The sequence below is a fragment of the Argopecten irradians genome, chromosome 13 (assembly GCF_041381155.1).
Source record: "Argopecten irradians isolate NY chromosome 13, Ai_NY, whole genome shotgun sequence".
NCBI lineage: Eukaryota > Metazoa > Mollusca > Bivalvia > Pectinida > Pectinidae > Argopecten > Argopecten irradians.
In genome coordinates, this window is record NC_091146.1 from 5,566,796 (window position 1) to 5,579,471 (window position 12,676).

At 34.5% G+C, this 12,676-nt stretch overlaps 1 protein-coding gene across 10 annotated transcripts in view; it reads right to left on the reverse strand.

Moving 5' to 3' along the window:
* Positions 1-12,676, reverse strand: part of LOC138306056 (uncharacterized) — a 77,683-nt gene that overhangs the window by 21,347 nt on the left and 43,660 nt on the right. For all 10 annotated transcript variants that reach the window (XR_011205767.1, XM_069246404.1, XM_069246406.1 and 7 more), the window contains one exon: positions 5,851-6,120. Coding sequence is in view for 9 of the 10 variants with exons in the window: in XM_069246404.1 (XP_069102505.1) it covers positions 5,851-6,120 (270 nt within the window). In the remaining variant the exon portion in view is untranslated. The remainder of the gene's footprint in view (positions 1-5,850; positions 6,121-12,676) is intronic.

Here is a 12,676-nt window from a genome sequence, read left to right on the forward strand (position 1 = left end):
GGTAATTACACGTACTGTGTGTGTAGGTAATTACATGTACTGTGTGTGTAGGTAATTACATGTACTGTGTGTGTAGGTAATTACACGTACTGTGTGTGTAGGTAATTACACGTACTGTGTGTGTAGGTAATTACATGTACTGTGTGTGTAGGTAATTACACGTACTGTGTGTGTAGGTAATTACACGTACTGTGTGTGTAGGTAATTACATGTACTGTGTGTGTAGGTAATTACATGTACTGTGTGTGTAGGTAATTACATGTACTGTGTGTGTAGGTAATTACATGTACTGTGTGTGTAGGTAATTACAAGTACTGTGTGTGTAGGTAATTACATGTACTGTGTGTGTAGGTAATTACATGTACTGTGTGTGTAGGTAATTACATGTACTGTGTGTGTAGGTAATTACATGTACTGTGTGTGTAGGTAATTACATGTACTGTGTGTGTAGGTAATTACATGTACTGTGTGTGTAGGTAATTACATGTACTGTGTGTGTAGGTAATTACATGTACTGTGTGTGTAGGTAATTACATGTACTGTGTGTGTAGGTAATTACATGTACTGTGTGTGTAGGTAATTACACGTACTGTGTGTGTAGGTAATTACATGTACTGTGTGTGTAGGTAATTACATGTACTGTGTGTGTAGGTAATTACATGTACTGTGTGTAGGTAATTACATGTACTGTGTGTGTAGGTAATTACATGTACTGTGTGTGTAGGTAATTACATGTACTGTGTGTGTAGGTAATTACATGTACTGTGTGTGTAGGTAATTACATGTACTGTGTGTGTAGGTAATTACATGTACTGTGTGTGTAGGTAATTACATGTACTGTGTGTGTAGGTAATTACATGTACTGTGTGTGTAGGTAATTACATGTACTGTGTGTGTAGGTAATTACATGTACTGTGTGTGTAGGTAATTACATGTACTGTGTGTGTAGGTAATTACATGTACTGTGTGTGTAGGTAATTACATGTACTGTGTGTGTAGGTAATTACATGTACTGTGTGTGTAGGTAATTACATGTACTGTGTGTGTAGGTAATTACATGTACTGTGTGTGTAGGTAATTACATGTACTGTGTGTGTAGGTAATTACATGTACTTGTGTGTTAATTACATGTACTGTGTGTGTAGGTAATTACATGTACTGTGTGTGTAGGTAATTACATGTACTGTGTGTGTAGGTAATTACATGTACTGTGTGTGTAGGTAATTACATGTACTGTGTGTGTAGGTAATTACATGTACTGTGTGTGTAGGTAATTACATGTACTGTGTGTGTAGGTAATTAACACGTACTGTGTGTGTAGGTAATTACATGTACTGTGTGTGTAGGTAATTACATGTACTGTGTTGTGTAGGTAATTACATGTACTGTGTGTGTAGGTAATTACACGTACTGTGTGTGTAGGTAATTACATGTACTGTGTGTGTAGGTAATTACATGTACTGTGTGTGTAGGTAATTACACGTACTGTGTGTGTAGGTAATTACATGTACTGTGTGTGTAGGTAATTACATGTACTGTGTGTGTAGGTAATTACATGTACTGTGTGTGTAGGTAATTACATGTACTGTGTGTGTAGGTAATTACATGTACTGTGTGTGTAGGTAATTACATGTACTGTGTGTGTAGGTAATTACATGTACTGTGTGTGTAGGTAATTACACGTACTGTGTGTGTAGGTAATTACATGTACTGTGTGTGTAGGTAATTACACGTACTGTGTGTGTAGGTAATTACATGTACTGTGTGTGTAGGTAATTACATGTACTGTGTGTGTAGGTAATTACATGTACTGTGTGTGTAGGTAATTACATGTACTGTGTGTGTAGGTAATTACATGTACGTGTGTGTAGGTAATTACATGTACTGTGTGTGTAGGTAATTACACGTACTGTGTGTGTAGGTAATTACATGTACTGTGTGTGTAGGTAATTACATGTACTGTGTGTGTAGGTAATTACATGTACTGTGTGTGTAGGTAATTACAGTACTGTGTGTGTGGTGTGTAGGTAATTACATGTACTGTGTGTGTAGGTAATTACATGTACTGTGTGTGTAGGTAATTACATGTACTGTGTGTGTAGGTAATTACATGTACTGTGTGTGTAGGTAATTACATGTACTGTGTGTGTAGGTAATTACATGTACTGTGTGTGTAGGTAATTACATGTACTGTGTGTGTAGGTAATTACATGTACTGTGTGTGTAGGTAATTACATGTACTGTGTGTGTAGGTAATTACATGTACTGTGTGTGTAGGTAATTACATGTACTGTGTGTGTAGGTAATTACATGTACTGTGTGTGTAGGTAATTACATGTACTGTGTGTGTGTAGGTAATTACATGTACTGTGTGTGTAGGTAATTACATGTACTGTGTGTGTAGGTAATTACATGTACTGTGTGTGTAGGTAATTACACGTACTGTGTGTGTAGGTAATTACATGTACTGTGTGTGTAGGTAATTACATGTACTGTGTGTGTGTAGGTAATTACATGTACTGTGTGTGTAGGTAATTACATGTACTGTGTGTGTAGGTAATTACATGTACTGTGTGTGTAGGTAATTACATGTACTGTGTGTGTAGGTAATTACATGTACTGTGTGTGTAGGTAATTACATGTACTGTGTGTGTAGGTAATTACATGTACTGTGTGTGTAGGTAATTACATGTACTGTGTGTGTAGGTAATTACATGTACTGTGTGTGTAGGTAATTACATGTACCTGTGTGTGTAGGTAATTACATGTACTGTGTGTTAGGTAATTACATGTACTGTGTGTGTGTAGGTAATTACATGTACTGTGTGTGTAGGTAATTACATGTACTGTGTGTGTAGGTAATTACATGTACTGTGTGTGTAGGTAATTACATGTACTGTGTGTGTAGGTAATTACATGTACTGTGTGTGTAGGTAATTACATGTACTGTGTGTGTAGGTAATTACATGTACTGTGTGTGTAGGTAATTACATGTACTGTGTGTGTAGGTAATTACATGTACTGTGTGTGTAGGTAATTACATGTACTGTGTGTGTAGGTAATTACATGTACTGTGTGTGTAGGTAATTACATGTACTGTGTGTGTAGGTAATTACATGCAAAAAATGACAGTATCAGTATGGTTGATAGTCAGTGATAGATAAGACGACTGAATGGCGGATCATATGACATTTCCTTATTTCAAAGAAATTTCGTCATTTTCTAACAATGATTCCGACATCTATTTGCAGATAATGCAGATAATTTTAAAGTCTTACATTTGCTAAGCAACATTAAGTTTGGTGTTTGAGCATTGTGTATGTGCATAAAGAGGATGATGATTTACTTGAGGAGACAATCATGTCTTATCGTCAACAAGACACATGGAACAGCACGTATAATCATGTTAAAGGTACAGGTGTCGTATGTTTCCTTTTCATGAATCAAGAAGAGTTTTTAATATGCTTTTCAGATTTATTCACCTCCAAAAGTTACCAATATTTTGAGAATAATTATGTAACAATGCATAGGTTTTAATTTTACAATAACAAATAAGAGCTCAAAATAATTACACTTACATCTACAGTGCAGTGAAATGAGTACATACAGTCAGACCATGAAGCCACGTTGTTGTCTACAATTTCATTTCACATTTTAATAGTGTGATTTGTAATTGTGATATCTTCAGGCTTGTTTCCATCTTAACATACACAATGGATATAAATCAGAATTTTACAGGACATTATTTCTGTGATGTTACTAATATTCATAAGGCACCATACACTCCCAGCTTAATCATCAAACCTTTATGGCTGTCAATAGATAACAGAGGAAAAAGTATATAAAAACCCAGTTGTGACACATTTAGGATTAAGTAGGCTTGTTTGTATATTTTGTTAAAGTGACCACCTCCGTTAACAATATTATAAGCAGTCAATCGCAAATTGAATACCCATGCATGCTATGAATACGCACACTTTTGTCATTAGAGAAAACAAGCTTTTGACGTCAGATAATTTGTTCCTGTAAGCCAATGTAGCTTTCTAGTTGTTAAGTACATACACGCTTGTTAAGGGTGCACCCAACTAAATGCAAAAAGACCTTCGAAATGGCCCCTGTGCATACAAGATTGCACCCAGGATAGACTTTTGACCCTGCCACTAATTATGCGGTTAATTATTTATTTCAAAAGTGAAAAAAAATTCTGATGGATAATTATTCCTTGATAACAATGATATGAATTTGGAAACCAGATTGAAATTTGGCTTCAAAGTATCAATTTCAATAATGAATAGGTAAAAAACATTAGAAAGGACCTCTTTCACGAACAATGGAAATTTGCTAGTTTTATTAAAATTAAATGTTAAATGTAGCAACATAAATGCAAACCCTTGAAAAACCTTTAAAAATTTAAAAGGTCCCAGGGGCCTTTGCTATGGTCAAAATATTGAATCACAATAATTAAGTTTATCGGAATTTTAAGGCATTATCATTTACTTTTCAAGGTAGATGAAGATTGCAACTGCATTTGTGGAATAATAACAAAATTTATAAAAAATGGGTTGGAGTAGATTATTATGCAAGAGAAGCAAGTTTTTACCAATTTTCACATATGCAGTATATTAGCACATAAATGAACAATGTTTAAAGACGTATTTGGCATTAACGTATCTAAATCTGGAATGATACATAAATGAGTTTCCCGACCAACTTAAACTTAAACTCTAAAACAATATAATATGTAAAAGTGATGAGATTTACATTTGTCCTGATAATTCTTCCCTATCAAAAACCACACGGTTACAGAATCCCATTTTAATCACTCTCTTCTTTGTAAATATGCCCTATAGTTACAAAATAAATCATCAGAACAGGACATATTAATGAAGCTACTTCAAATGCAAATTTTCACTACATTTACGTAAGGTAATGAACCAACTTTGTAGAAAATAACACCCAAATTTTCAACATTTTCTGTCTTAAAAATGTAGCCAAAATTTTATTTGTTACAATTTGCCTACATATTTGTGATCATAATATGTTATTTTTATACTCTTCAGAAAATAATACAGTTTGATGACATAAAACATTATTTTAATACCTTTTTGGATCAAAAGGGGAACCCTGTCATGCACCTCTACTGGGCAACTTTAACTTGGCCACAGCACAGGCCTCTGGGACATTTTGAATGTTTAAACGTATTTGAAGGGTTTGCTTCAATATTACTACATGTAACATTTCGTTTTGATAAAATTCCTTCGTGGGTAAATTTCTTTTGTTCGTGAAAGAGGTCCTTTAGGATTGTTTAGTGCAAATTGCACTTTTTTCCTATTTGCAACTCCGACTGGAGTTCGAGCTGAAGTACCCAAAGTTGTTTTCTATCCAATGTTATATGAGAACGTAGACTTTGATTATAGAACACAGTAGCTAACTAATATTCATTTGTTTTTATAATATGTTACACAACTTTAAAAAACTTTAACACTGTGGTCCATGTAAAATTATTTAGTTGGTTGTTCACTATACATGTACATTGTAGTCTGTTTCTTAAGGTACACAGGTACGTAGAAATGTAAGATGTAAACAATTGAGCATAATTATCAATACATATTTGCCTACGTACTACAACACGAATTACAATATATTCTCATGGGATGGATATTATTGATGAATTTTGATTCATGTGGCATAATGATTATTGTATCATTGTCATGGCGGTAGGGAGACATGACGCTTAGTTTATCCGCGGCAAGTCATATTGTCGACGTATATAACGTGACTTGGGTAAACAAAGCGTCATGTCTCCCTACCGCCAGGACATTAAATGTATAAAATGATAGACGTACTAACCAGTAGTAACAGTTGTCTCCGATGAACCAACCACTGAACCAGATCGTATTACTGATACCTGAATCGTGTAAGTGGTGCCGGGTTTGGTTTGGTTGTATTGATAGACATGTACTTCCGGTGACAAGTAATGATATGCCTTACGTAGTAAGGCATCAGAAACATCGATGTAGTACCGGTCAACTCTCAGTCTGTCCGGAGGTCCCCACGTCACCCTGATGGTACCATCAGCTACGTACACTGATGTTAGGTTGGTTGGAGGGATTGGTTGACCTTGATAAAAAACAATACACGATGTATAATAGAGTCAATAGATATTCTAATTTAAGTATTACACTAGCTGTCAAGTACTTCCACTGTAAGGAGGTAACACATTCTGATATTCAACGAACAAATTATTAAAGAGAGAAATAATATGAAATCGTGTGCTATGATTAATTGTTTGTTGTTACATGATTTTCTTTATAATTAAATCATTAAGCTTAAAACACAATTTTCAGATTTATCCGTAATATTATATAATTTATACTAACTCTGTTATATAATCTGAAAGCAACATATGGTGTAAATTTATTGTTCTACATTTCTTGTTAAATAAAATAAAACATATTGAAACATGCCACCACATTGTTAGTCATTCAAATTGATACCGTTAAAATACATTCAATGTCATGTATCTATATATTACAATATGTACGCTATACCAAATCAGAATCGGTGACATGTAATTTAAACACATGTAATAAATAACCGCCGATGAGTAGATAGATTTGTTTTCAGACAGGATCATACAATTAATAAGGTAAACGCACTGTTGTAAGAGTTTTAGATAAAAACACGGGTCAGGGTACGACATTATGTTTTTCTTTTAAATTGTGTTTATTCATTCTTCAAATATGACACACAACCCAACGCTAAAGACACATACAAGGATATTATTCATGTAGAATTATTTTAAGTCACCTATCTAATTGTATTAATATACTGATATATTAACAACTCACATATAATTGATGTCATATTTAAATGCACTTTTACAATAACTTTAACCATTTCAAAATATATGTATAGCCTATATAGGGTATTTATATATATTTTTTGCTACATTGTTTATATTATTGACAAAACATCAAATACACACTATGCACACACATGTATCCTCCGTACAGGGAAATGGAGGTTGTTTGAAGATAAATTGATCGATCACGACTAGTCAAAAGGGATTCGACATGTATGTTTTTGTAAAGTCAAATCTGGTCAAACCAGCGCTCCTGGTACATGCTATAGACTATAATATATAATGGCATGGTATCTGGTGACATAGATATGTACCATATCCTGTGGACATATTAAACCGATATCCACAGTTGTTGTTTTGGCATCTTTTGCCAAAATTTACAATTAACACACCAATCTACGAGTAGAGAATAACACTTTTTATTTATCAAATTAGTTCGATTCAAGTAAGCGCAAGAAGTGACAATCAATTCAATTCAACTTTATCGCTTCATTACATTCATACAAAAGTGATCGATAGCAAACATACATGTACATAACACACAATAGATCAACTTAATTTTTATGCAAATACAAGTACAGGATGAAATTCTCGGAACCTTACCTTGACATAAGGCTAGGGACACAATTACACAAATAAACAAGCTTCTCAAATCCGCCATGATGAAATAAAATAGCATTCAGAATACCATGCACATGTACATGTATAACGCGTTTCAGAGAAACACTGATTACTTCCTCCACTGGCGGAATCAAATACTTATAGTGATTCATATATTACATTTATGTCATGTGCCATATATCTCTCGGTTTTCGGGCGTGTTATTGTTGTGCATTCTGTACGTTCATACTTCATTTTTTTCCTGTTACAGAATGCCTTGAAGATATTTAATATTTTATGGAAACAACATCTGAGTGTACAATGAGAATATACTCAGATTTTTGTACTATACATACAAACCATCAAAAACGCTTTTCTTTTTAATTCTTATAATTGAGTTTTGAAAATTTCTAATTCATTTAGGGACTGCTTTTTATTAAATAATTACGTTATTTCAACCGGTCAGAAGCAATGTTACAAACGGAGAGGCCATTTTTTTCAGAATAGTTACAATTATACTATGAATCCTCGTTCTACACCTGCCTGTACTGTATTGAGTTTTGTTTTTTTTAATTGTGTTTTGTTCTCTTTTTTTTTGCCTAATACAGACAGAAGACTGTACATGTCTTGGTTGGACATCTGGCGTATGGAACCCTACCGAATCTAGTTCCTGCTGAGGTCATTTTACGACCTGCTTCCCTCGCCTGCTAACCTCCATAGATAGGGCTTGACTGAGACTCCAGATTGTCAATTGTGAAACCGACCAGGGAACCTTGCGCATGGTCGTGGCCTTCACTGATCTTACTAATTACAAAGTATAACATAAGCTTAAATGAAATACAACAGATAAACACCTTTTGACGGTCTTTTATTACTCTAGCACTTTGGCTGTGAACGGTAGGTATATCCTGGATGGCTGTATCTCCATTTGCCCACTTTTTATAATATGATAATTAGCAAAATGTTATGACAAGGATCATAGTCTTTCAGAGAAGTTAACCTGGATTTAACTGTATTTCACCTGCGAATTTCACCTGTGCTACTGTACTTAATCCATGAGGTTATCATTTATGCATAATAATAATAATAGTCTTTATTTCCTCCAAACTGAAGATAACAATATCGCTTTATAACAATATTTATATAAATAAAGACATAATACGCAAAATCAAATTATGAGGGGAAAAATTTTTTTTACAAAACAATGTGCAATCTTTATTGAACATAGTTGTAACTTCTTCTTTTTTATGTTACATTGAATAAGTTTATAGTTTAATGACTTTCAAATACTTGATGAATAAATAACTTTGTTAGTAATATACAATCACTATCTAATAGATTAGTTATTGTAGAGAGAGAACATATTGTAAATATTTATAACACAGACAATTCTAAAATCTTCTGAATCTTTTTGTTTTTGCCGTAATCTAAATTCTAGTTCGCTTCCAAAGAGTCTACATATTATTTTATCTTTAATTAAGAAATGTATATACTAAATATAAGTTAAATCACGAATATTGGCTATATCCATCCATAATTTATCCCTATAGTTGCTAGTAGGAGCACAACTTAAAATTACATGTTTGATTAGATCCTGAAAAACCATTCCCCATCTATGACAATGTTTTGTTGAATTTTCGTTTCTCATTTCTACAATTAAATTCATGATGAAATATATCTTGTCTCTAAGAACAGGGTATTTCTTAGATATCATCCATAAACAGTGTGGTTTTAACTGGTAATGAATGTTTCTAAATTTGCAAAATTCATGATCATTTGAAAATACGTTCTCTAACATAATTTTGTTGTTTTGTAGAGACAGACATTTTTACAAAAGTTTTTAAATTTCTATTATTAGGAAAAATACAGTTATCTATAAAATCATGTACTTAACTATTCAAAGTGTACTCCTAAATAATTCTTAATAAGTCTGAACAAAAACTCTGCTGATGAATTAAACTATTTGTATCTGTCCATAGAACAGATGCAATCAATCGATTTTAAAATATCTTAAATGATATTGTATTTCGATCCATTCTACACAATCTTTTAAAAAATAACAATTTCTTTTTATCAATAATAATTTCAATAGATGACCATCCAATAAGACTGCAACACATGTCATTGTTAGAACTATCACTAGCTAAAAAATTACTGTTTTCAGGGAAAATTGCGTTTTCGAACTATCCGGAGGATTACTGTACAGAAGTTACAGAAAATTTCCAAATCAGCAAAACCTTGAACAATTTATCATTGTTCTTCATTTATTGTATAATGTTCAATAACATTGCATTCTCTCAAATAAGTCTATCTTCTGTAGAAATGCTTAGGTTTTCATAATGTGATAAAAAAAATTATTATTACAAAAGTTTTCAACTAATTTTTAAATATTGCAACAGTTGTTAAAAAACAATTTGCTCTTGATGTGACACTTCTCCTAAAACTTGGATGCAATTTTGGTTCTTTATTCTTATCTCAATTTATAAATATTTGTTTGTCAAAATGCAAAAATAAGTAGTGTATATAGATATCGCTCTAAATCCCCACTTTGACAAACTGTAGGTAGCTCAGGTAAACGCATACAGGTAAGCACAGGTAAAAAGTAATGTGGAACTGACTATAATTGGTTTTACATTGTTCTCCTATACCAACACCTTTCTTTGTTCTCTTAAAAGTGGGCAAATGGCGAACACACCTCCTGGATATTCCAAAATAGTGCCGTGTTGTCCGTTCGGTGGCCGTGGCCTTCACTGATCTTATTAATTACAGAGTATAACATAAGCTTAAATGAAATACAACAGATAAACACCTGACATTTACAGCTCTAAATTCACTGGTCAGGCGGGTAGGCTAATTATACTTAATTGGCGCGTCCATTGCCCTGAGGCTAAGTGTCATACCACCTGGTTGCCCCGTGTACTCAATTAACTTTATGTGACAAGCAGATAAAATTACCACGGTTAATCAAACAACAATAGAATTAAGGAAATTTGTATAACGATGTGAAATGTAGTGTCTGAAATAAATAAACGCATCCATCTGTCCCTTAAAAGTATTAGTAGGTACGCGTTCACTGTCCTTTGTTTTACAATATTGTATTATTATAGAAAGCACTAAAATCCGTATCATACATGTACTATCAGGATGCAATGTCGCTCTTACACAAGGACGCTACAGATGGCGCCGTGACAAGGTGCTAAGGGAACTGGCTGACATTCTGGAGAGTAAGAGGATAAAGAAGCGGAAGCTTGCTAAGGTTTGTACATTTATCAACTTTGTACGAGGCATGGAGGGAGGACACACTTCTTCAACTGTTCACCAGGGGGTATCCTTGACGGCGCACAGAACTGGGAGATGAGGGTCGATCTAGACAGGAGACTGGTATTCCCCGACATCATCCAGACCAATCTGCGTCCAGATATCCTCATATGGTCAATGCAGGGAAAGAAGATGGTCATGGTGGAATTGACAGTTCCATGGGAAGAAAGATGTGAGGAGCATTTGAGTGAAAGAAGGGGAAATATGAAGAATTGGCAGGGGGCATCAGGGCCCTAGGGTGGAGTGTTTGGGTTTTCCCAGTGGAGATCGGATGAAGAGGATTTCCTGCACATTTAACATGGAGAATGTTTGCAGCACTTGGTGTGAAGGGCAGAGACACGAAAGCAGCAGTGAACCGACTGTCAAGAACAGCAGAGAAGTCGTCCAGCTGGCTGTGGTGGAGACGACAAGACATGAGTTGGAAGCTATCCACATACGGGCAGTGATTTGGCCAATCACTGTCGACTCGCTATATTATAAATGTCCACCTCTCCCTGAACTTTTCGACTTCTAACCTGGAACGTCCTCAAGATATCTTGAGGACGTTCCAGGTTAGAAGTCGAAAAGTTCAGGGAGAGGTGGACCTAGCTGATGACGTCTGTGGAGCTGCAATCCAGGGATTGTATTTAGGTAATATAGGCAAAAAATAAAATAATAATATAGGCTGGTTAAGCGGACCACACTAAAATCTCGATGTATACAAGTGTTGGGTGATTCAAGTGTGTTTCCGTATTTTTGTCAGTTTTACTTCGAAAAGTAATTCTTGTAACAAACCGATGAAGTATCTAATTCTAACGATATTGCTTCGAGATTATCCTGTCCGAACCTGAAATCCAAATGTCAGTTTTAGGAATGTACAGAGAAATTGAAAAAAAAATCAGAGGAACACATCGCATTCGTATTGAAACCTGTCGTGGTGTAAATCCTCACCTAGATTACCACTGAAACATCACTCACAATTTTGTTTAATCTGAATCAAGTTTGCTTAGCATCAGTTCATAATAACTTGTGTGCTCAACGGGTGTACCAATCTACGTCATCAATTGGTTGTATTTTAGTGGAAAGCGGCCATTTTGTATCGCCCCGCCGGCAAGTATGTCACACCAATCATCTTTAGCGACGTGAAAACGACATAATGTACGGAACCCTACCGAACTTTTTAAATCTACGTATTATCTAATATCTGATTCGTTAGATGACCTCGACCCTACCTCATCTGTCTGGTCATCAATGACACTCTTGGGATTGGTCAGGTTTTTTTCTCCTGACATGTATTCAGATTTACTAAGAGATGGGGTGGGTATAATGATAATGAAAATAAAACATGGAGTATCGAGGATAATGTGCGATATGCAGGAGGTAGTACAACGAATTTAAGGTATGAAATATATATATATACAACGTATAAAGTACGGTATCGCGTGGAATAAATAGAGATGATTACGTCTGACACACAATACTTAATATTCAATATTAACATTAACAGTGCATTCGTTCAGATATGTACATACAATGTGTACCTATATTTTTTGAAAGTTTGACCGTTTTCGGAGTGAACAACAGGTACACTATCGAGTACTTGGAAGTTTTTTTATGGGCATGCATACAATTGATTAATACATTTAAAATGCGAGTTGTCTACATAATGAATAATGGCTCAAGTGTATGATTAACCACTTCTGTAACTGTGATGTTGTTAGAATTAGACATCATATGTTGTACGATATAAATCGGTGGATACTTTATACGCAATATCCGTAACAATCAAGTGGATCACCTGTGTGTCTGTCCTAGTTTATAGGGCCGACTTCCGTGTTGTACACTTCATTTACGTTGTATGTACATACCACCACCGTCATGGAACAGTTCAAGATCCTTATTTCACTTTATAAT